Source organism: Belonocnema kinseyi, chromosome 7 (genome assembly GCF_010883055.1).
Source record: "Belonocnema kinseyi isolate 2016_QV_RU_SX_M_011 chromosome 7, B_treatae_v1, whole genome shotgun sequence".
NCBI classification, from domain to species: domain Eukaryota; kingdom Metazoa; phylum Arthropoda; class Insecta; order Hymenoptera; family Cynipidae; genus Belonocnema; species Belonocnema kinseyi.
Genome location: NC_046663.1, coordinates 83,010,959 through 83,035,949, shown reverse-complemented (window position 1 = coordinate 83,035,949; position 24,991 = coordinate 83,010,959). Strand labels below are relative to the sequence as shown.

Here is a 24,991-nt window from a genome sequence, read left to right as displayed (position 1 = left end):
TATTTATTTTATTTCTCTTCATTGTTATATAACTTTTCTAAAATTCTTGAAAAAATAAACAAAATGTTAGAAAAGTTTCTTTTTTCAAAAAGCCTTTCAATCTTCTTTGAATCTTTTGCAAATCTTTTTAAATTTCCAATTATTTGTTGAACTATTTCTAAAACTTGTAATTTTTGAAATATATCCAGATTCTGTTTACAAAATTTTGGAAATCTTTCAAATGTTTTAAAATCGTTTTGTGTATTCTCTTTGAATTAATTTAAAAAAATAAGATATCACTTTCAATTTTCTCATGAATTTAAACAAAAAATTTATTACTGTGAAACTTTTCGAAATCCTTAAGAAGTTACAACATTTTATTTCGAAAACTTCAAAAATTTACATTTTATTTCAACTTTCTTGGCATCTTTTCCAGTTTTAAATAAAAAAATTGTTTCTAAACTGCTAACATCTCGTGATTTTACTCAACTTTTTCATAAAACTACGTATTCTTGATAAATTTACCAATTTTGCTTTAAAATCTTATACATTCTTTTTCGGAATTTTAGTAAATAATTTGAAATGGCTTGAAATATTTTTTAGTTCCACTCAAATAATGGAAATAAATTCCCTGACTATTCCAGGTTTTTTCCAGAAATAGTTACACATTCATTTAAAAAAATTATTTTTTCACAAAAAAATAACCATTTTTTAGCCAATGCCAGAAATTTTCAAAGAAAATTATGAATCTTTAACATAAATAGATGAACTTTAAACCAAAAATATGAATTTTTTCAAAAGAGTTTAACTTTCAATCAAATAGTTTCATTTTCAACCAAATATTTGAATTTTTAACTAGAAAAATCAGCTTTCAAACAAAAATGGAATAATTAAAATTCCAGTTTAAAAAATCAATTTCCAACCAAACTGATAAATTTTCAATAAAAAAAATGAATTTACCAGACGAATATTTTCTACAAAAAAAAACACAAATTTCCCACAATACACATGAAATACATCAATTTTTCATTAAAAAAGATAAACTGTCAATCAAAAATTAAATAATTAAAATTTCAGTGAAAAAATAATTGTTCAAAGAAGAAAATGAATTTTTAACTAAAAGTATGAACTATTAAATAAGAATATTACATTTTTAGTTTTAAAAAAATTTAACCAACAAAAAAATAATTTTCTAAAAAATAGATACATCTTCAAACAAAGTGATCAATTTTTAACTAAAATAATAAATTTTTAACTGGAATAATTAAATTTTAAAACAAGAAGATTGATTTTCATCAAACAAAAAAAAAAGAATTTTAAATAAAAGACGTGAATTTTAAACTGAAATAGACAATATTCCAATCAAATAGTTTGATTTTGAACTAAAAAAGATAAATTTTTAAGTAAAAATGGTGAAGTTACATTTTCAGTTAAAACCATTTTTAAAGAAACAGATGAGTATTCACCCGAGAAGATTAATTCCTAGCAACAAAAAAACAGTTTCCAACCAAATAAATGAATTTTCAATTAGCAACTGGAATAGTTATATTTTAAATCAAAAATATGAACCAAGAAGGTTAATTTCTACCACAAAATATGAATTTTCAATTAAAAAAAGATCGTTCGAAATTATGAATCGTCAACTAAAATAATTAAATTTTCATTAAAAAAAATAATTTTCTACCAAGAAGATTAATTTATACGAAAGAAACTGAATTTTCAACTGAAAAAAAATCATTTTTCAAACAAAAATATATATAAAATATAATACATTCAACTGGAATAATATCATTTTCATTAAAAAAAATGCAAATTTACAACAAAATAGTTTAATTTTTAACTTGAATAATTACATTTTCAGTAAAAAATTAATTTTTATCCAAAGAAAAAATGATTTTTCAACAAAATATCACATTTTTTAACCAAAGAGATGAATTATGAATGAAAATGATAAATCTTAAAAAAAACTAACCAAAGAGTTTCTAACTAATTAAATTTTTACTTCAAAAAAGATTAATTCTGAACAAAAAAGGTAGTAGTAGATATTCCAACCAAACCAAATGAATTTTTATTTAAAAATAGCTGAATTCAACCAAAGCAGACGAATTTTCAACTAAGAAAGATTTTTTAATCCAGGTAGAAAAAATTCCAAAGAAAATGTTGAATTTTCAAGCAAAAAGATAATTGTTCAACCGAGACGATTAATTATTTCCCTAAAAGGCCGAATTTTCGACTAAAAACGATCAATTTCAAACCAAAAACGAAAAGTTAAATTTTCAGGTAAAAGCATTAATTTCATATAAAAATAAAAACAAATTTCCACAGAATAGTCACTGTCATTCAATCTTATATTAAAAATTTTTAAAATAAAATAAAAAACTCTTGAAGAAATTCCTTAACTTTAAATAAAATTTCCTGACATTTTCAGGTTTTTTCAGTCATATAAAAATTCTCCGACAATTCCAGTTGTTTTTTTTTTAGGTTTTCTAGGTAGGATAGACACTTTACTTACTGTAAGTGAACCAAGTAACCATAAAGTAGGTTCGGGTCCTATCGAAAATATCAACCTTAATATAGTGGAAGCGACTAATGTACGTATGCCGGATTCTCGAGGTAAAGTGACTACAATAACAGCTGATGAGAGCATTACTGTCCAGATAAGTCCGGAGAAATGTGAACTAAGTTCTGCAATTGAAATTTCACAGTTAATTTTTATTAATTTCATTCAAATAATGAATAAAAGAGTAAATTTAGACTCACTGGGAACAGTGTCGACAAAGGGGTAGAAAAAAGCAACAATGAGATTAATGAGTACGGCACAGTTGAAGAGAATATTACTCCATAAGGACATGTAGCTGCTCATCCAGAATAACATCGGTTGTCCTGAAATTTCGAATATTCGATTGAGTTTTCAGTAGCGGAAATATTTGGAAAAACTGGCAAACAAAAACGGAATTTAATGAAACACTAATTGGAAAAATGAATCCCACCTCTGAGTTTCTTTTGCCACTTCATCTCGTTGAACATGTCCTCGGTTCTTTCGAAGAAGTCCGAGACTTTTGATCCTTGATCGTCTCGTTCTGCTGTATTTAAGACTCGAATTTTCGTATCCACAGTAATAAGCTCGCAGATTTCTGGTATTGGGAAAACGATTTGTTCGAGAGTCCGATCGTGCCTAACAATCTAAACAGAAATAGAAAAAATTGGTAAAGACACTTGGGAATCATTGAAGAGAAAGACAATTATTTTTGAATAATCACCTCAATTTGGGCAGTGTGAGAGGCATAATACTGGAGTGCCTTATTGGTTTTGGGATCAGCGCTGCTATGCTCAGACGGTTTTAACATCGCCGCTAATTCCTTATTATGTTGCGCTAATTGATGGCAGAGAATATAAATATTGTGTCCAACCTGAAAGATAAAATAATCAAAATATGAGTTAAAAAAATATGATAAAAATAGGGTCATAGTGGCATAAATTTTGAAGTAAAAAACTTGTAATATAATTTGCATAAAATTATAAACAATAAATACATAAAATACTATGTATTTGGAAATTCGATAAAATTATATTGATAACATTGCATTCTATTATTTTAAATTTTCAAAAGATTTTATTGTGCAAATTATAAACTTAATTTATAAAAGTACTATTTTGATATCCTGTTATAATTTCATGAAATTTTGTATAAAGCTTTCTAATTCAATTTTCCATTAAGTCTTTTCCGTCTTTTCCAGGTTTTTATAAAGGTATTTTAAAAGAAAATTCTAAACTACTCGCCGACGATTCTATTCCAGAAAATTAAGAGATTATAGAAGAAGAGAGAAATGCCATTAGAGAAGAATAATCGCATCATATGAAACTAATTAAATTCAGATGTTTATTTTCATTTATTTTATTTTATTCCAATAAACTATAAAACTTGCTTCAAATGAAGATATGTTTAATTTTATTTCAATTCCATTCCAAATCCGACAAAAGAAATTCCCTAATTTTTTTTTTTTTTAACAAGTACTTGAAGTTTCCCATGTTAAATGCATGTGGAAAAATCACTTTTTGGAATAATTGTTTAAGGTTTGAAAAAATGTGACGGGAAAGTATGGGGCCTGTTGAGAATTATCCAACGAAGAATTTCATGTATCTGAAATATGGGTTTGACACCCCTAACACACCCCCACGAGTACCTGAAAACTACCCTTTAAACAAAAATGTCAATTCTTTATGAAATCGACCTTTTGAGCAATGTATTCTCGTATTTTTTTACCTAAAATTATGACTATTGGTCCAGTGGAATATTTATTATCATAGGTTAATTAATTATTAGTTAATGAAACAAATGGAATTTGCTTAAATAATTTGTTTTAGAAAATGTGCCCCCCCCCCCCCTTAAAATTATTATAGGCACGTAATTTGTTAAATTTTTTTTTTAAATTCGTTTTTTCCCTAAAAATGATCACTATTGATCTATTGGAATATTGATTAACATTAGTTCATTCATTTTCAATTATTTAAATAAATGGAATTTGTTTGAATAATGTTGTTTTGAATTTTTAAAAATAAAAATTATTACTATTATTATAAATAATAATAATTATTTTTTAAATAAAAATTATTATTAAAATTAAATTATTATTATTAAAAATTATTATAAATTAATCAAACAATGTTGATAAATATTCCACTGAAGAAATAATGATCAATTTTATTGAAAAAAATATGTAAACAAATTCCATTTGTTTAAACATTTGAAAATTGATGAATTAATGTTAATAAATATTCCACTAGACCAATAGTAATCATTTTTAAGGAAGGAAACGAATTTTCGAAAAAATTGTTTTAAAAAATTCCACTTGTTTAAATAAGAAACAATTAATGAACCAATGTTAATAAATATTCAACTAGACTAATAGTGATCATTTTTAGGGGGGAAGCGAATTTTCGAGAAAAAATTTAAACAAATGGAATTTGTTTAAATAATTAAAAATGAATCAACCAACGATAATAAATATTCCAATAGACCAATATTAATAATTTTAAGTAAAAAATACGAGAATACAGTGTTCAAAAGGTCGATTTCATGAAGAATTGACATTTTTTGTTTTAAGGGTAGATTTCAGGTACTCGTGGGGGCGTGTTAGGGGTATCAAAAACATATCTGATACATGAAATTCTTCATTGGATAATTCTCTTCAAGCTCCTATACTTTCCCATCACATTTTTTCAAACCTTAAAAAATTATTCCAAAAACTGAAAAAAGTGATTTTCCCCATACATTTTACATGAGAAATTTAAAAACAATTAGGGAATTTCTTTTTTCGGTTTTGGAATAAAATGGGGAGATCGTTGCCATGCATTTGTGGACCACCCTAGTGTCCAGCGATTCTTAGGCACGAAATTCAATGTCTTTTCCAGGTTTTACAGCTCAAGCCGTCAAGTTTTTCCAGGTCTCCTTATTTTACATAAAATAATAAAGTAGCCGTTTGTTGTAGATGCAAAAAATGAGCCATTTCATTCTTTATTAACCAACCAATTTTAAATAAAGCAGAACCATTAATGAACAAATGCTTAATTTTTATCCAACAAATCCTTAAAATATTTTAAATCTTTGTATATTTGTTTGAAATCTTTTCAAATATGTCTGAAATCTTTGAAATGTTTCTGAAATGTTATGTATTGATTTCAAATTATGAAAATATTTTTAATCTGTGTAAAATCATTTGAAATCATAGAAATCTAGTATACCTTTCTTTTAAATCTTTAAAACCTTTGAAAATGTTCGAAATCTTTGTTAAATCTTTGAAATCCGGTATACACGCTTTTTTCAAATCTTTGGTATCCTTTCAATCTTTATAAAATATTTGAAATCTTTGGAAAATATCTTCAAATCTTCTTAAATGTTTTAAAACATCTTCAAATCTTCAAAATGTTTTAAAATCTTTGAAATCTGTTGACTTTTAAAATCTTTGGAAATGTTCGAAAACTTTTAAATCTGGTGTACACGACTCTTTTTTAATCTTAGAAATAAGTTGAATATCACAAAAAAATGTATACTTTAACATAATATATTGACAGAGATGAAGTTCAAAACTTATAGAATTATTCACAATGTTTAAGTATGTTCGTTGTAATCTATAAAATAATTGGTCAAGTCTACAAAAATGCGTAGAATTCTCCTTATTTATTCTGTGATAAGTAAAAGATCAATTATATCTTGATAAATAAAAAACTTTTCAGTTGCATGATTTCTTCTAAACGAGATGTCTTTTTCATAGTAAAACAACAGATTTAAATTACTTTTAGCATTTTAATCAAATAACTTGTTTCGAAAGAAAAAAATTTAATTCAAGATTCTCGTGAAAAATTCACGGAGATTTTTAGATTTTCAAGGTTCAAACAAAAAAAAATTCGAAGGATGATAAATTCAGAAGATTTCAGAAGAATTCAAGTTACATTCATAAGAATTCAAATGAATTGGAAAAAACATTAGAAAATCAAAAAAATCCATTGATTTTCGTAAAACTGAAATGAATTTAGAGGAATTTAAGATGAAAGATGAGAATTCGATGAAATTTATAAAAATTCAAGGTTAATTTAAAAAAATCAAATCAATTCAAAACAATTCGACAATATGGAAAAACTTCATTGAATTCAGAAACTTTGAAATAAGCTTAGAACAATGCAAGTGAATTCAAAGAATTTGATAAAATGTCTAAGACTTCAAGGTATTATTACTTTTAAAAATTAAAAAAAAACACTGAATAGTGTAATTGAGTGAATTTAAAAGGAATCAAGTAAATTAAAAAAGTCAAGAGAATTCCAAAAAAATCTCTTTAGATTTATGAAACCTTACTACTTTCTAACACAAGAAGTCAATAATACATTTTGAGTGAATCTAAAGAATTTTAAAATAAATAAGAAGAATGAGATCAAATTCATAAAAAAGCAAGCTGAATTTAATAAGCAATCAAGTGAATTGAAAACAATTCAAAATTATGAAAAAATTAATTGAATAAGGTAGAATTGATTGAATTTTAAAGAATTCTAAAGAATTTAAAAGGATTTAAGATAAATAATAATGATCCAGAGCGAATTCCAAATAAATTGCAAAAATATTTGAAAATCTCTTCAAATCTTCGAAACCCTAAGAAATCCCTCATGTCTTGTGAAAATTTCTTCGCAATCCATTAAAATATTAAAATCCCTTAAAATTATTAAAACTCTTGGAAATCCCTTGAAATTGTTTAAATATCTTGAAAAAGACTTGCAATCTTTGAAAATACCCTACAATATTTTAGTCTTTGAAAGCTTTTAAACTACTGAAATAAATAAAAAAAATTAGGGAATTTTATAAAATTTCCTCAAACATGTCGAATCCTTTGAGATCTTTTGAAAGTCTTTGAAACATTTTGAAGGCCTTTAAAATACCTGAGAATCTTTTATACTATCTTTAAGTATTTCAAATCCTTTTAAATCACATTAAATTACTGAAATCAATACCAAAATTTTTTTTTATAATCTTTTAAAATAACCTAAATTATTTGAAAATTATTAAAAGCTCTTAAAAATGCGAAGGAATTTGAAAGTACGCTAAAATAATTCAGATCCTTTGATCATTTTATCAATTGATCCTCCGGGTCAATTAAATCAAAATTTTTGAAAACTAAAAAAACACCACTGAATTAAGTAGAATAGAGTACATTTCGAGATTCAAGTAAATTAAACAAATTCAAGAGAATTCCAGAGAATTTAGAATAAATTAATAAGTATTCAGAGTTAATTCCAAATCTCCTCAAGACTTTAAAACCCTACCCGGTTTTCCAGGTATAATTTTGAAAAAATTCCAAGTATACTTTTTTCAATTAAGCCAATTAATTTGAATTGTAACGAATTATAATGCAATGATAAAAGTTTATCAATAAGTTTTATTGAATTTAAATCAATTTTCAATAATACTTTCATCAAAGTGAACCATCAAAGTCGAACTATTTATGCAAAGATTAGAATTACATTTGAAAATAATAGTAATCTAAAAAACTCTGAACTTTTTAACAAAGTTAAAATAAAACTTTCTTTTACAATTTTCAAATATAGAATTCGCTGTAAAATGCGAAATTATTAATATTTTGAAATAGATACGCTTAAAAAAGTTTCGGTCATGTTTTTCAAAATTCCATGATGATTGGAATATTTTCAAATTCCCTAAAATACTTCAAATTAAAAGCTCCTGAAAACGCAAAAAAGTTTTAAAAATGCCCTAAAATCTTAAAAATTCGTTCAAATGATTGAAATCTATTAAAAATTTCCCGGAATGATTTTCCTCTATGATTTTTACAGTTACCCCTTACAGAAATTCTCTGATTTCTGTGTTTTTTTTCAGAGTTCTCTTTGTCAGGGTGAATTTCAAATGAATTGCGAGAAACATTTCAAAATCTCTTCAAATCTTTGAAAGCCTCCTAATTTCTAACCAAAAAAGTGATTAATGACAACAAAACGATTCGAAAAATTGTTATTAAGTTTGAAAATTAAACAAAAAAAAACACAAAAAATCCTTTTGTTTCAGTAAAATTTGAGTGAATTTACAGAAATTTAAAGGAAACGGGAAGAATTGGATAATATTTATTAAAAAATCCAACTGAATTTAAAAAAACAGTCAGTGAACTGAAAACAGTTCGAAAGCATGGAAAAATCAATTGAACTGAATATATCTGACATGAATTTTAAAAAATTAAAGAAAATTTAAATGAATTTTATTAAACTCCTAAGAATTTAAGATGAGTTTTAAAGGCCTCAAGATGAATTAAACAAAAACTTTTTAAACATACATTCAATTGAGTAGAATTGAGTGAATTTAGAAGAATTACAAAAAATTAAGTTCTGGGTAAATTAATAAGAATTCAGAGTGATTTCAAAATTAATTGCAAAAAACATTTCAAAATAACTTGAGAACTTTGAAACCCTACAAAATCCCCCCTCACTTCTTGTGAATAAATTCTTGGATATCTATTAAAATATTATAAAATCCTGTGAAATTACATGAAATCTGATATAACTTCCTGAAATCCTGAAAAATTTATTGAAATACCTTTAAACCCCATAAAATCATTGAAATCCTTGCAATTTTTTAAACTATTCTAAAACATTTCAAAGTCTTTAAAGATCCCTTGAAACTTTTAAAATAAATAAAAAATGTATGGGAACCATTTAAAATTCCTTAAAACATTTCGAATCCTTTAAAATCTCATTAAATTACTGAAACTAATAAAAAATTTCTTTGTAATATTTTCACATAACCAAAATTAGGATAAATTAATAAGAATTTAGGGCGAATTACAAATCTCACAAAAATTTTAAAATCCTATGAAATATTTCACTTCTTGTGAATAAATTTTCTGAAATCTTCTAAAATATTATAAAATCCCATGAAATTCTATGATGATAAATCCTGAAATCCTAGAAAATGTATGCAGATACATTGCAAGCTTTATAATTCCTTAAAGTCATTGAAGTCTTCTAGAAAATTCTTAATCCTAAATTATTTCAAACGCTTTAAAATCCCTTCAAATTAATTAAATAAATGGACAATTCCTTGGAATCCTTAAAAATCCCTGAAATATTTTCAATTAAAAGCTTTTGAAAATGCTTCAGAAGTTTTGAAAATATCATGACATCTCACAAATTTCTTCAAATTATTGAAATCTATTAAAAATTTCTCGCAATTTTTGAAAAATATCCTGAAATATTTCTAAAGAATTCGAAACAATTCAGAAATAGGTATAGACCTGAGTTTAATAGTTAATTTATTAAAAGAAAAGTAATTGTGTGGCACCCCTGATTATTTTTTACAGTCATTTCTTGCAAAAATATCCTGGTTTTTTATATTTTTCCAAAATTCATATTTTTTTAAGTTCCAGTATGGGTTGCAAATAGGGTACCATAGGGACCAAATCTTGAAAATAGGGTACTTTAGAGACGTTAACTGCATATAGGGTACAATAGGAGATAAAGGGAGCCAAACTGTGAGGCCTGTGAAAATGAAAAATACCTCTTTGGGCGAAACTCCGTCCTCCCCATCGGTAGAAGAATCATCAGCATCTGCCTCATCATCCAGCGACTCCTGGTGAAAGGCCGTGCAAGCGACGTCGACAAGTTGCTTCGGATTCATATTATACAAAATCCTCTCAGCATTCTCGCTATCGCCTCTGCTTTCCATAATCGCGAGCAAAAGTTTGCTGGCATTGTTCTTCAGCTCTAGAACCAAATCCATCCGTGTCTTTCCAAGTGGATTGATATCGTTAAGAATCAAGGCAGTTATTATATCCAATCCATTCGATTCGTGAGTTGCTATACAATTTTGATTATCGTGACATGGACCCTGACAATATTCTGTTAAAGTTTCTAGTGTCTGATTAATCAACGCCACGTTGTGCTCGTTTATGTACAAACCCAGGAGGCCTAAACCACCTGTGGTTGAACCACAAATGCAGTCGAGGAACATCAGCGTTTCAGAGACGAGGTTAAAATTCGTTTTGTTGTTCTGATTCCTCAGGAAGTTCTAGAAGCAAAAATATTAATTTATTAGATTGATATCATGTTGAAGCCGTCCATAAATTAGGTCACAAATTTTGGGCTATTAGTGGACAATCAATCCAAAAGCACAAATTTGTGACAAGACAGTTAGATTTTCTACCAAAAAGATGACTTTAGCAAAATAGTTGAATTTCCAACAAAATAATTAAATTTTTTACAAAATATTCGAATTTTTAAGCAAATGATTGAATGTTCAACCTACTAGATGCATTTTCAAACAAATGTTTGAATTTTCATACAAGAAATATTAAAATTCATCATTTCCTTTGTCATTCAAATAGTTTAATTTTTAACCAAAAAACTAACATTTTAACCAAAAAACTAAATTTTTAACCTACTAAGATGCATTTTCGACCAAATGGTCGCATTTTTATTTAAATAGATAAATATTCAAGCCAAAAAGACGAATTTTTTAAAAGTCGGTTGAACTTTTAACCAAAAAGGATGATTTGAACGAAAATAATTCAATTTTTCAACCTACTAGTTAAGTTTTCAACCTGCAAAGATACATTTTTAAACAAATAGTCGAATTGAATAAAAAAATTAAGATTCAACCAAAAGCAGTTGCTTTTTCATCCAAATACTTGAATTTTCCAGTAAAAGCCGATTTTTTTACAAAGCAATTGAATTTTCGAACAAAAATATAATGAGTTTTCAACAAATAAAACAAACTTATAACAACATAATTGAATTCTTAAGCAAATGATTGAATGTTCAACCTAAAAAGATGCACTTTCAACTAAATGGTTGAATTTTTAAACAGAAAATATAATTTAGCTTTTAACCAAATAATTGAATTTTTAAACAAAAAGCTGAGTTTCTAACTTAAAACCATAAATTTAAAACTAAAACAACTAAAAATGGAACAGTTAAATTTTCAGTTTAAATCATTCTTTTTTAGCTGACGGAAAAAAACAATTTTAAACCAATTAAATACAAAGAAGAAAGGCAAATTAAAAAAAGTTAAATCCTGAAACAAATGAGGTTTCAACAAATAATAATATTTTTCTTCTCCAAAAGGCGAATTTTCAACAAATAAGATAAGTTATTAATCAAAGGCAACCGCTAGATTTGCAGTTAAAGAATTTTGTACCAAATAGTTGAATTTTCAACTTATAGAGATACATTTTTCAGTAGAAATGGAATAGTTAAATTTGCAGACAAAAAAATTAATTTTTAACAAAAAGATCAATTCTCCACTAAGAAAATTAATGTTATACCAAAATGACGAATGTTCAGCCAAATAGGTGAATTCAAAACAAAATTGTTAAATTTTGAAGCAAAAAAGTTAATTTACTGGCAGATAGTTGAAGCCTCCACAAATGAAGAGTAATTTTCAACTAAAGACTTACATTTTCAATCAAAAAGGGTGAATTTTCGAACAAGAAAATTAATTTTTTACACAAAAATACGAGTTTTCAACAAAATAGATGAATTTGGAACAAATAGTTCAATTTTCAACTAGAAAAGATCGATTCTCAACGCAGAGACGAATTTTTAAATAAAAGAGATCAATTTTTAACTAAAAAGTTGATTTAAACTTTTTTTAAAATAAAAAATGTAATAAATAAACTTTCAGATAAAAACTTTACCTTTAAAAACAATGCATTATCGGAAAAATAGTTCAATTTTCAAACAAAGAGGTTAATCATAGAAAAAATTACTTTTTAAAAGAAGTTTGAATTTTTAACTAAAAAATAACATTTGAACCAAAAGTGAAATACTTCAATTAAAGTTAGATAAATTAATTTTTAACCAAAAATGAGATGAATTTTTGACAAAATCGTTCATTTTTTAACAAAAGGGAGAAATCTTAACCACAAAAATAGTACATTATGCAACATGAGGCATATTCTCGCGAGGGCAGTAATTATCCGAGGGAAAATCTACTTTTGTCCCGTGTTGCATATAGTATTTTATTCCACTTTCGACGGTGGCCACCTTTTGGCCCTGAAAAGCGGTTCCGACGCATTTTTCAATGGCTTTGTTCACGCCTCGAATTTGGATGGACTAATTTTTACTTTCGTCTATCAAATTTTACTTTCGCCCCGCTAATTTTACTTTCGCCCTTCTGATTTTACTTTTGCCCCGCTGATTTAACATTGACCCCGGAGATTTTACTTTCGACCCGCTAATTTTACTTTCGCCCCGCAAATTTTACTTGCACCCCGCTAATTTTATTTTCGCCCCACTAATTTTACTTTCGCCCTGCAAATTATACTTTCGCTCCGCAAATTTTACTTTCGCCATACTAATTTTATTTTCGCCCTACTAATTTTATTTTCGCCCCGCTAATATTAATTTCGTCCCACAAATTTTACTTTCGCCTCGCAAATTACGTTTGCGAGATATAAATGCTACTTTCGCCCCTATTTCAGGGGTAAAAGGTGGCCATTTCGGTCGAGTGTATAATAAAATAAATTTTAAACAAAGTAGTTCAACATTCAACAAAAATAGTCTTTACTGAGTTCTATTAATTCAGTTCGGATTTAGGCAAAAACAAGTGAAAAAGAGAAAAAGAGGGTATCAGGGAAAAGAGTGTGAAGTCTAAAGTATAAAAGTGATTCCTCATTTGCAAACTTTGTTCTAATTTATAACGTTGCGTAATTTTTAAATAGATAAAAATTAGGTGTTCCTTAGGAACTGGTTAAAGGAAAATTCTTACTTGTAGTTCTCGGTTATGATTTTCGCACAACAGCTGAAGAAATCTGAGGATTGGCTGCATCACCAAAACTTTTGTGCTGAGTTGTGCCTCGTCTCTTTCAACTCCAATTCCCCCACTTCCATGTCTCTCTAATTTTTCAGCAAGCATATCTTCTACCGTGCAACTCAGGGCTACAGTATTTGGAACGTCTTCTCCTGGAACTAAATTTCGAACCGCTGCGTAGGCTTGTACTGTAGAAGTGGCTGCTTGGTTCAATTCTTCACGCAGCTCATCAGTTATAACGATTCCATTTGGTTTTCCTGATCAAAAAAAAAATTGTAAATGCAGATATCAATATAATTGTAACGGAAAATCAAATGATAATAATACATTATTGGAAAGTGACAACGAAAGAATGATGAAATATAAGCGAATAAAAAATATAAATAAATTAGGTAGAATATTAAAATAAACGAAATAATGAGAATGAAATATTTAAACTAAAACTTCACACCTGGCTTTCTCGCTAGTTTTTCTAGTTCCTTACTCTGTTCCTTGTCTTCGTGAGCTTTTGCTGCTAAGTCGGAAGTGTTGACGGTCACTGTTGATTTTATTTCTTGCTGTGAATCTCTCATTTTTTCGTAAAATACCTAAAGAAGAAAGAAGCGTTTAAATTCGGGTCTTTGATAGTCATTGGATATTATCGAAAAGATAGAATATTTCCTATTGTTCTAAATCGTTAAAAAATTTTGGCTGTTCAAACGATATTTTATCGGTTAAATCTAACACGTTCATGAAAAAATAATTTTTTTAATTACTAGCACATTTATCCAATTATATAATATTGATTTTGCATTTTTCAAGCTTTTTCTACAAGCTAAACGTGATGTTTTGTGTCTGTACATGTTAAAGAATGATTGCAATCATACTTAATGTTTATAAAATGTGAGATGATACGAGATTATATCATTTTCCTAAATCTTTTATCAAATCACTTAAGTTTATATTTTTTAGAAACTATTTAGAAGATCGCAACCCTCAACTAAAGGTTTTAAATACTTTTGCTTCCTGTTGAATCTGTGGTCAAATGTCGAAAAAAGATGTTGAAGAATTTTGTGGGCAATAATAATTTCATAAATCATTAAAAAAAATTATTTTACGGATATTTTTATAAAATATCTTAAAATCGTTACGATTCTTGGAAATCTTGAATCTTGAAATCTTTGAAATCTTTGAAATGTTTGGAATCCTATGAAATCCCGAAACTCTTGTGAATAAATTCTTTATAATTTCATTGAAATATTATAAAATTCCTTGAAATCCCGTAAAGTTACATGAAATTTGAGGATATTCCTACATTTTTTTCAAATCTCTTGAAACTTCCTTGTCATTCATTTAATTATCTTAAGATATTTCAAATTCTTTGAAATCTTTTGAAATAATTTTAAACTTTTTTAATCTTTTTAAAATTCCTTGAAATATTTTTAAACACTCAACAATTTTTTAAAACCTGTAAAATTTTTGGAATTTATTGAAATTCCTTGGAATCTTTTTAAATATCTTAAAATGCTTAAAACAATTCAAAATATTTTCTAGAAAAAATGTATTTTATGAATATTTTTGTAAAATATCCTAAAATCTTTTAAATTTTTTGAAACTTCATTAAAACATTATGAAATCTTTTGACATCCCTTGAAGTTACATGAAACGTGAGGACATTTCTTGATATTTTTTTAATCTCTTGAAACTTCATTGGGATCCTTTTAAATACCATAAAATATTTTCAATCCTTTGAAATCTTTTAAAATTCCTTGAATTTTTAAAAATATCCTAAACTCTTTAAAATAATTCAAAATCTTAAAAAAAAATTTATGAATCTTTTTGTAAAATACCCTAAAATCTTTTATATTATTTAAAACTGATGGGAATACTTGAAACATTTTAAAACCTCTTTAGATCTTTTTAATGCTAGAAATCCGACAATTCTTGTAAATGAATACTTTAAATTTCATTGAATCATTATAAAATCCCGTGAAGTTATAGAAAACCTGAGGATATTCCATGAAATTTTTTCAATCTTTAAAACTTCTTTGGAATCCTCGTAAATACTCTAAAATATTTGCAATTCTTTGAAACCGCTTAAAATATTTTAAAGATATTTTAAGCTTTTTAAAATTCTTTTAAGTCTATTAAAATAAACCAAGATCTTTAAAATCAATTGTTGTGAATCAATTATTTGACTTTTGATTGACATATTATAAAATTCCTTGAAATCTCATGAAGTTACATGAAATCTGATCATACTTCTTGAAATAACTTAACCCTACACGGATCCTGCGGGGGACAAATGTGCCCCACGCGAAATTCAATTCATTTTCCTGAGCCAATATCTCTGATTTTTTGGTGCAGACCCTGACCATAATTTAGTTCGACTACCCTAGAGTGCGGTGAAGTGGTTGATGTTGCCGGTTGTTCGCTGTCTGTCAAGTAGAAAGCAAATGCTGAACGCTTGGGGCACATTTGTCCCACAGAGGATTCGTTACGTTCGAGTTTCATCACGTTAAGTCAATTTTATTTTTTCATTTAAATGAACGCATTTGACGTATATAAATCATTGTTTTTCTCATCCAAGATGTCGAGAATGTACGAACTAAAAAGTGCGGATGTTGTGACTGTAGTGTCGCAGGAAAGAGAGAATTTGCTACCGACCTGTGTGTGACAAACGTAGGGCGGTCTTGTGCAACCTTTGCGTCGAAGTTGATGAAACTTATTTAATGCAAATATTCAGTTTAATTTAATGTTTTTAGTTCAATTTTATTTCGAGAATGAATTTGAAAATAAAATAAAAAGTTTTGTAGAAAAGGCTCATTTGTTTAATTCCGACGAATTTTTCCTATCTTTCAAACTTACTAACCGCTTTTTCATTGAAAAAAACTTTTTCTTAATTTTTTTACCTTTATTTAAATGAAAACATCTTATTATTCATCCGAAAATAAAAAGATTGACCTATTATACGTTTAAATTATTTATAATAATAAGCATTCTACACGCACTTCTGATATTTCTCATTTTTTTTTCAATTTTATAACTTCGAATGTTCAAACAAATATACTTTTTGGTTTATATTAACATCTGATTCCGATGAAAGGAAAAGATTGTGCACAAGGAATCCAAATGGGAGACATTTGTCACCCACAGGATCCGGTAAGGGCAAAAAAATGTATAGGATCCGTCTAGGGTTAAAATCTCTTAAAATATTTAAAGTTCTATGATGTCCCTTGTAATCTTGGGAAATTGATTTAAATCCATTATTTAAAGCTTTTAAAATATTTTAAAATCACTTCCATCCTCGAAAATCTTATAAAATACGTAAAAACCTTTTTAAATTCTTAGAAATGTTGTTAATTTCTTCAAACTTCCATGAAATACTTTTAAATATCCTACAATATTTTAATCCTTTGAAATATTTTTAAATCCCTTGACATTTTTTGAAACTCTTGAAGATTTTAAAGATAAGATCAATTTTTGTGAAAAAATTATTTGATATTTCATTCAAATATTGTAGAATCCATTGAAATCCCGTGAAGTTAAATGAAATATGATGATATTCCTCGCAAATTTTTCAACCTGTTAACATTTTCTTTTGAGTTATTTAAGATACCCTAATATTATTCGATTTCTTTGAAATCTTTACAAATCCCTTGAAATTTGTTAAAACTCTTCAAAAATCCTTGGAATCCTTGAAGATACCTTAAAACGTTAAAAATCTCTTATAATCTATTCAAGTTTCTTTAAAACTTTTTAAATGTTTGAAAATACTTTCAAATCTACCAAGTCTTGTGAATAAATTATTTTAAATTTCATTAAAATATTCTAAAATCCCATACAATTCCGTGAAATTAGATAAAATATGCTATTCCTTATAATCCCTTGAAAATTTTTAAAGTTCTATGAAATCCTTTGATATCCCGAAAAATTCATTAAAATCCCGAATTAAGAGTCTTTAAAATCATCGAAAATTACTGAAATCCTTTGAAAGCTTAAAATATCCCATGAAAACCGTTGAAATTCTTTAAAAATCCTTTAAAATATGTGTAAATTTTGGAAATACTCTGAAATCCTTTGGAGCCTTTTCAAATACATTTTCAAATACCCGAAGAACATAAAACCATTGAATGATTTTGCGGGTAGTAGCAATTTCAAAGATGGGAAAAAACAAAATATAATTTATACCGATATGAAGTCTTTACAACATTATTATTTGTATACTTCAAGCTCGTGGCACATGATGGATTTAACCGATAGAATATCGTTTGCCCGATTGGTATTTGTTAAATTTTTGAACAATCTAGACGTCATAGCCTCACAAAAAAGTTCATTATTCAAAATTTCACCTTGAAAAATGATTGACTAAGATCTCCAGCCATCAGTTTCGTGAAGACACTTTTTTGGATGATTGGATTTCCTCCTTCTAATAATGCAATGCCGAGTTCCACAACTTCGACAAATATACTGGGCGAATGTACGCTTTTTATCACTAATTCTACGACTAGATCTGAAGCTCCTTCTCGATCGAGGTGACTTTGAACCTCGTGCAGAGATCGACCGGCTCTGCTTAAAATTTTCGCTATATGAAAAAAAAAATCATGTCAATTTTCCGACATTCAGATATCAAAATTGGACCGAATAAAATGTGTATGATTAAATCTGTAATTTCAATACGATACGTGTAATTTTAAAGAACAAATAATTTTAGATTTATTCAGAAGTTTTTTCATTATTGTGAATTGGGTACAAACTTTTTGCTAAATTTTCATGTCATTTAAATTTACTTCGGTCCAGGGTGTCTAATCAAATCCTGGAAAAAATCCACTGACAATTTTATGTTTTTTTTTCAGGTTTTCTATTTGAAATATTTATACAGTTTCGCAAGTTTATTATAAACAATTTTTTTTCAGTTACTAGGAATTCAATGGTTATTTTCAATTTGAAAAGATTTAACAAATTTTATTAAAATATTTTCCTAAATACATTAACACCATCGATTAATTAAATTTTTATTCGCCTTCTCATATGCTTAAACTTTTTAAGTAAAAATATTGCATTTTTAACAAGATAGATGAATTTCGAACCAAATAGTTGAATTTTCAAATAAAAAGATCAGTTGAAAACAGAATAGTTAAATTTTTAGTAACAAAATTAATTTTCTAAACAAAAAAATTGTAACCAAAGTGATAAATTTTCAACTAGAATGATAAATCTTCAACTGGAGCAGATGCTTTTTAAACGAAAACGGTGAATTTTCAACAAACAAATTTAAATTTAAAAGAAGTACTTTTATTACCCACTAAGAAGATTAATTTTAAACCAAAGAGATGAATTATCAACTAAAATGAAGAAATATACAATTCGAACAGTTATATTTTCAGTAAAAAAGTAATAATTATAAAATTTTTTTTTTGAAATTTTAGTTACATTTCCAAACAAAAGGTTGAAATTTCAACTAAAATGATTAAACTTCAACTGGAATAGTTTAATTTTAAATCAAAAGATGAATTTTAAACCAAAAAGATGAATTTTCAATTACAATTATGAATCTTTAACTATAATAATTGCATTTTCAACAAAAAAGATAAAATTTCAACCAAGAAGATTAATTAATTTTAAAATCAAAAATTAAATAGTTAAATTATGAGTTTAAAAAATTGATATTCAACCAAAGATATGAATTTTAAACTAAAATCATGCAATATAAAATTAGAATAGTTACGTTTTCAATTTAAAAATTTTTTTTAATAATTTAAGTTTTTATATGCAATAGATTAATTTTCATTAATAAATTAATTTTCAGTCAAGGATAAAACGAATATTCAACAAAAAACTCAATTTTTAACCAGATCTCAATTTTCAATTAAAATAATGAATCTTTAATAAATGAAATTAATTCTTAACAAAAGAGTTTAACCTTCAGCTAAGTAATTAAAAGCTCATAAAAAAAATGAATTCTGAACGAAAAATGTAGTAGTTGATACTTCAACCAAAGAAGATTTTAATTTAAACAAAAAATATTTAAATTCAACAAAAAAAGAGGGCTATTCAACATAAGTGGAATTTTCTCCTAAGAAAAATGTATGAATTGAATACATATAGTTAAATTTTCAATAAAAAATTAATTTAAAAAAAAACAACGAATTTTCAACAGAATAGTTCCATACAGTAATATAAAGCTACTTTCACAAATAAAGAATCGCCATTATTTAATTTTACATTGCAATTAAAAAAAAAAAGCATGCTCTTAAAAAAAATCCCAGATATTTCCAGATTTTTCCAGGTATATAGAAATTCCTTGGTAATTCCGGGTTTATCAGGTTATACAGGTGAGGTAAACACCAGTAGGCTATTTTTAAAATTGCGAGTGTGAGAAAAAATTGACAATACAAAAAAATGAAACCCAATAAAATGTTTTAAATACCTCCAGGGCCATGCGTCACTGGAACTGCGCAAGGAGTTCGAATATCAACAGTCTCTGGTTTTTGGGTGAATGATTTTCCAAAGTATCTGGTCAGCAGATTATTTCTGAGTGCATCACCCTAAAAAAAATTAATAATTATAACAAATTTATGTGATTTCATTAAATCTATGTAAGGATAAATTGAGAATTAAATATTTTTGGGATTTTTTTACAATAAACGTAACTACATACATCTATTTTTTATATAATTTATATAATATAATATAATATATATAATATAATATAGTAATTGTGAGATAAATACGAAAATAAATTACAAATATAATTCGAAATTTTAAACCTTAAATAGAAGATTACAAAAAAATGGCATAATAACAAATATTAAGGAATTATTTTCAAATATATGTAAGCATTATTTAAATCTACATGGAAAATTTTTAAACTTTATAATAAAGGTACATCAACTTTAAAGAAATATAACTATCTATTCATTTTAGGAAAAAATTTAAAATATGCTCTAAGATACAGACAAGCTAAGCTTTATTATTAAAAATTTTTTTAAATTGGTTTAATTCATTGTTACTAAAAACTAATTTAACTTTTTATTTTTCCAAAATTTTTTGTAAAATGCTTTCTTTTATAGGCAGTTTGGAAATAGAAATTATTATACTAATATCAACTAAAAGAATTATTAAATTTCTTACAGAAAAACTATAAACCGGATTTGAAACTCGTAAATTTCAGAAGAGAGCTTGTCGCCTTTAAAATAGAAAAATAAAAATCTTGAAGATAAAATTCAACAATTTTCTGATGATTTATAATAAAAATTTACACAATTCTCGTATTCTGAACAATAAACCGTCTAGCATCTAATCTAATAATAAAATAGACACAATTTAAAGGAATGTAAAGTATTTTACCTTATTATACCAACTTTATAATAATTTTATTGCTTACAATAAAATTCTAGTGAAGAGAAAATTAATAAAACTGATTACATAGAGCCAAAACATAATGCACTCATACAAAAATTTAATTCGCCGGCTTCATTGTATATACTAATAAAAAAAAGATTTCATTTTATATAACTAAAAATTTGACAAATCTTGGAAAATGTATTTGTGACATAAATTTGAGAAAACATGCAGCTATCTAAAGTGAAGATTATTTAAATTGCAACAACATCTAGTGGCATCGCATAATTTAAAAAAAAATTAAATTAAATCTTCACGGGATTTCAAACTAGAAGAAAAGAAATCATTAGACGGCCTTAAAACATTTAGGGAGGTTCAATATGTACTATAAAGTTCAAAATTACTAACTTGATTAATAAAATTGGCGAAAAGGCCCATTGATTATAGCAAAAAACTTTAAAAGAAAATAGTTGAGGTCATAATTGATTATTTGAATGTTGTTGACGTATTTGTGTTGATTCAGCCGGTCATTCTTCTAATTTAACAGTTATTCAGAATTCTATTCGTCACGTTTTTATTAAATATTCTCAAGCAAATTTTATAATTCAAAAAATCACAAGATTTTTCAAGTATTAAACATAAACTTAAATGTTTATTTAAAATATTATTCATTAGACCATAAATTATAAAGATTCCTATTTATTTATCGCAGGCTTTTCTCTTTCCCACGTTTTTAGACTGAAATGCAAACTTAATTAATAGAACTCAATAACAAAATCCACATACTTTTGGTTAAGAGTACCTTCTGTCCAGTTCAAAAATCTACTATTAAATTTTTTGTTACGAATTCATACTTATTATTTAAAAATCTTATTTATACGGATCAAAACTGAATTAATTCTAGTTATAACTTTTGGTTCAAAATTTAATAATTTTATTTAATTTTTGTTCTTGATTGACTAAAAAATTTTGATTGAATATTCAAATTTTGTGTTGAAAATTCATCTCTCTTTCTGTAAAAATTGCATCTTTTTTGGTTGAACATAACTGTATTATAAAAATTAGCTTGTTTCGGTTGAAAATTAACTTTCTTTATTAAAATAAAATCTGTTTAAAGTAAATCTGTATTGCTTGAGGAAAGAAGTATTTTGTTAAAAATTCGTCTTTGTTATATCCAACTGTTTTCTATTAAAAATTAAAAAATTTGCTTGTTAAAATCTGAAATATCGACTATTACATTTTTAACTTTGAAAATTCATCTTTTTAGGCTGGAAATTCAACTCGTTGGTTGAAAGTTAAACTACTTTCTTAAAAGTTCACTTTTTTGGTGGAAGACTTATAATTTTAGTTGGTAATTACATTTTTTTACTGAAAATTTAACTATTTTGTTTAAAAGTAAACTTTTTGTAGAAATTTTTTTTTTTAATTGAAAATTAATTCTCCTCAATTTAAATTCAACTACTCCGTTCTTTGTTCAAAATTGATCTTTTTAGTTCAAAAATTAAATGATTTAATTATCAATTTTTTAGAAACGAAAGAAATATAGAAGTAAGATTTGGTCTTCACACACATTGTTCAAACTATTTGGTTAAAAATGTATTTAACTTGTTGAAACTTCGTCTCTTTTAGTAGAAAATTCGTCTTTTCTGTTAAAAAAATCATCTCTTGCTGCAAAATTTGTGTGTTTTGTTGAGGATTCATCTTTTTTGGTAGAAAACTAATCTTCTTGATTGAAAATTTAAGTATTCAGTTGAAAATTAAACTGCTTTGTTGAAATATTATCTTTTTTACTTGAAAATTTGGCGTATTTAATTGAAAAAAGAACCCGAAAGAAGGGGAGTACATGGTTCAAAATTTCACAAAAAAACTTGACGTAATTTATGCACGGCTTGAAGCAGTCATTGCCCTTGGTGTAATTTTTTTGAAATAGTAGCCAAATAGTGTACTCGCTCGAAAAAAGTTTAAAATTGTGTCAATATAGTGTATTGAGTCCGAACCCTGCATATGTCTTTTTTTGTCGATTTTATCAATCAAGTCAAAGATTATGTCATTTTAAACTAGATTATATACCCAGAAAATCCTTAAAATTAGAAGCACTTAAAAAAGAAAATTGATGAAGCAGGAGAAAGTACAAGTTTGAAATTGTTCAAATAAAAAAGTAATTAATTTTTGCTTGACTTTAAAACCATGTTGAAAATGTGCATATTACAACAATAGTTATATAAAAAAAAGTCATCAAAAATGTGGAGACAGTAAAAAAAAGTACTTTTATGTATATATTATCTTGTATCTTTTTTCTTTAATTTGATCAATCACTCAATATTTGGAAACCGTTGACACAGAATCATTCCGAACTTCTTGAGGACGTTTCGTATTTAAAGAAGAATTAGAAAATGACGATTCCTGACTACTATTAGTTTTACCCGCTGCTGTTGTCGCTGATTTTCAATCTGCTCAAATGTCCCTGTGGGGAGTTCAGACTCGACCTCCTTGGTTGTTTCTGACTTTTCCCCGATTTCCTGAATCTCCATTGGCAGCATGAAAACACTTAAACCTACAGATCTAGTCTACAAGAGCTACTCACCTGTTCCAGTCATTTAAAAAAAAGAGCTCATTGAAAATCGAACTCTCAACTTATACATTTATCTCGAAAGTTCGTTGGCAAGAAGTGAATAACTCTCTAATCGCATACTGATTCTCTAATGTGTCGTAAATTAATAGAGCACTCGACATTCAAGAAAAAGTTACAATTTCTTAACTTCAAATCGCCGGTAGTTCAGGCAGTAACGCTTCGGCTTCATAGCCGAAAGGTTACGCGTTCGATTCTCGCCGCCTGTAATTTTTTTTATTTTCAAAATTTGATATCTTTCACTAATATTTGAAATGTAAGCTAACAATAATTTTCAAATTGCCTTCTTTCACGGAAAAAGTGAGACTTTTTTATCTTTATCAAGTTTTTCGTAAACAAATTTATTTTCTAGAAATTTTATTAATTATTTTAATAATGCTAACTAATTATATTTAAAATTATATGTATGAATGAGATTTTCTAAACCGCGTATTTTATCAGATAAACGATGAGTTTCTACAAAACCAAAATTTTTTTTAAGTGTCTCTTGAGAAAAACACCTGATTTTGTTTTGCATCAAATAAATTTTTACTTCGGACGGTACAAAATATGAATAGAGCCTTGAACTGCGGGGTATTTTTTTACCACTATCATACTTTTAATTTTAAATATAGTTGGTGAACATTGTGAAAAGAATTAAAGACATATTTGTAAAAAATAATTTAGTTTGCAATAAAACATGATGAAGTTTAAAAATTCAGTTTTCTCGTTAAATAAGGTATTATCAAAATTATTATTAGCATACTATTGAAAGATTATTTAAGGAAATGAAATTCATAATCATTTTAATGAATATAAAATAGGATAAAAAAAGTATAGACAGCAAGAATCGAACACACAACCTTTCGGCTATGAAGCCCAAGCACTACTGTCTGAGCTACCGTCTATTATGAACCGAAACTAAAATTGTCAATTGCTGGTCTCCCCTTGTTAAATTAATTCAAGAAAGCGAATGCCCTTAAACTTGATGCGTTGGTTGTGATTTTTCATATCTCTGCATGATCGCAAATAAGTTAAAATTCCATGCATTAATACAAATTTTTTGAAAAATCTCACCTTTTCTCCGTATTCTGGGTCAATTGCCATCATCTCGCGAAGAGTTCTCAGTACTTTCACGCACAGCTTTTCTTCCTTTTCTTCTAGCAACTTTTCAGTGTGTTTTATTAATCTATATTTTAAGAGAAAGAAGAATTACATAAGAGTGGATGGACGTGAAAAATGTGTTTGCTTTTAGATTTTAATAAAAATAAAAATTTAATAAATGAAACTCAGAGGAATCACAGGGAAAAAGGAGCTCGAAAAATTGGAAATAGGGTCATTTATTCACGAAAAAGAGCGAAAATAGGTGAAGGATTACACATTTATTTTTACACGTAGAAAAGAAAAAACCATATTTTTATAAAAAACTTCATAATTTTTAATAAGGTTTATAGTTACGAATTTCAAGGTACGATTAGCCACAGCTAATTTTTAAATAAAGCTTAAAGATTTCTGACTATTTCTGTGATTAAAGAATTAAATTTTTTAACTCCATTTACATAGATAGTTGGAAATCCATTCACAGTGATATAAAAAAGTCAGGACAAAAAGTTTGTTAAATAAACAATTTTTATATGTTTTCAATCGTTCTTATAATCAAGAATATTTCCTCTTTCTAAAATTCCTTCATTAAGGGCATGTGACACAGCTAAATACCTATATTACCGACCACAGTTTTTCAGTTCACTGAATGTTTTTTTGAACCTAAGAACTTTTTTTGTAAGTAA

General features: G+C 26.6%; 1 protein-coding gene across 5 annotated transcripts in view; it reads right to left on the bottom strand.

The window, feature by feature from the left end:
* The window catches only part of LOC117176035 (inositol 1,4,5-trisphosphate receptor), a 149,557-nt gene that overhangs the window by 14,487 nt on the left and 110,079 nt on the right, over window positions 1–24,991 (bottom strand). For all 5 annotated transcript variants that reach the window (XM_033366010.1, XM_033366011.1, XM_033366013.1 and 2 more), the window contains 11 exons: window positions 24,282–24,393; window positions 23,020–23,121; window positions 19,683–19,800; window positions 17,605–17,837; window positions 13,725–13,860; window positions 13,232–13,530; window positions 10,022–10,531; window positions 3,240–3,389; window positions 2,970–3,162; window positions 2,740–2,862; window positions 2,492–2,664 (listed from right to left, as the gene is read on the bottom strand). In XM_033366010.1, coding sequence (XP_033221901.1) covers window positions 2,492–2,664; window positions 2,740–2,862; window positions 2,970–3,162; window positions 3,240–3,389; window positions 10,022–10,531; window positions 13,232–13,530; window positions 13,725–13,860; window positions 17,605–17,837; window positions 19,683–19,800; window positions 23,020–23,121; window positions 24,282–24,393 — 2,149 coding nt within the window. The remainder of the gene's footprint in view (window positions 1–2,491; window positions 2,665–2,739; window positions 2,863–2,969; window positions 3,163–3,239; window positions 3,390–10,021; window positions 10,532–13,231; window positions 13,531–13,724; window positions 13,861–17,604; window positions 17,838–19,682; window positions 19,801–23,019; window positions 23,122–24,281; window positions 24,394–24,991) is intronic.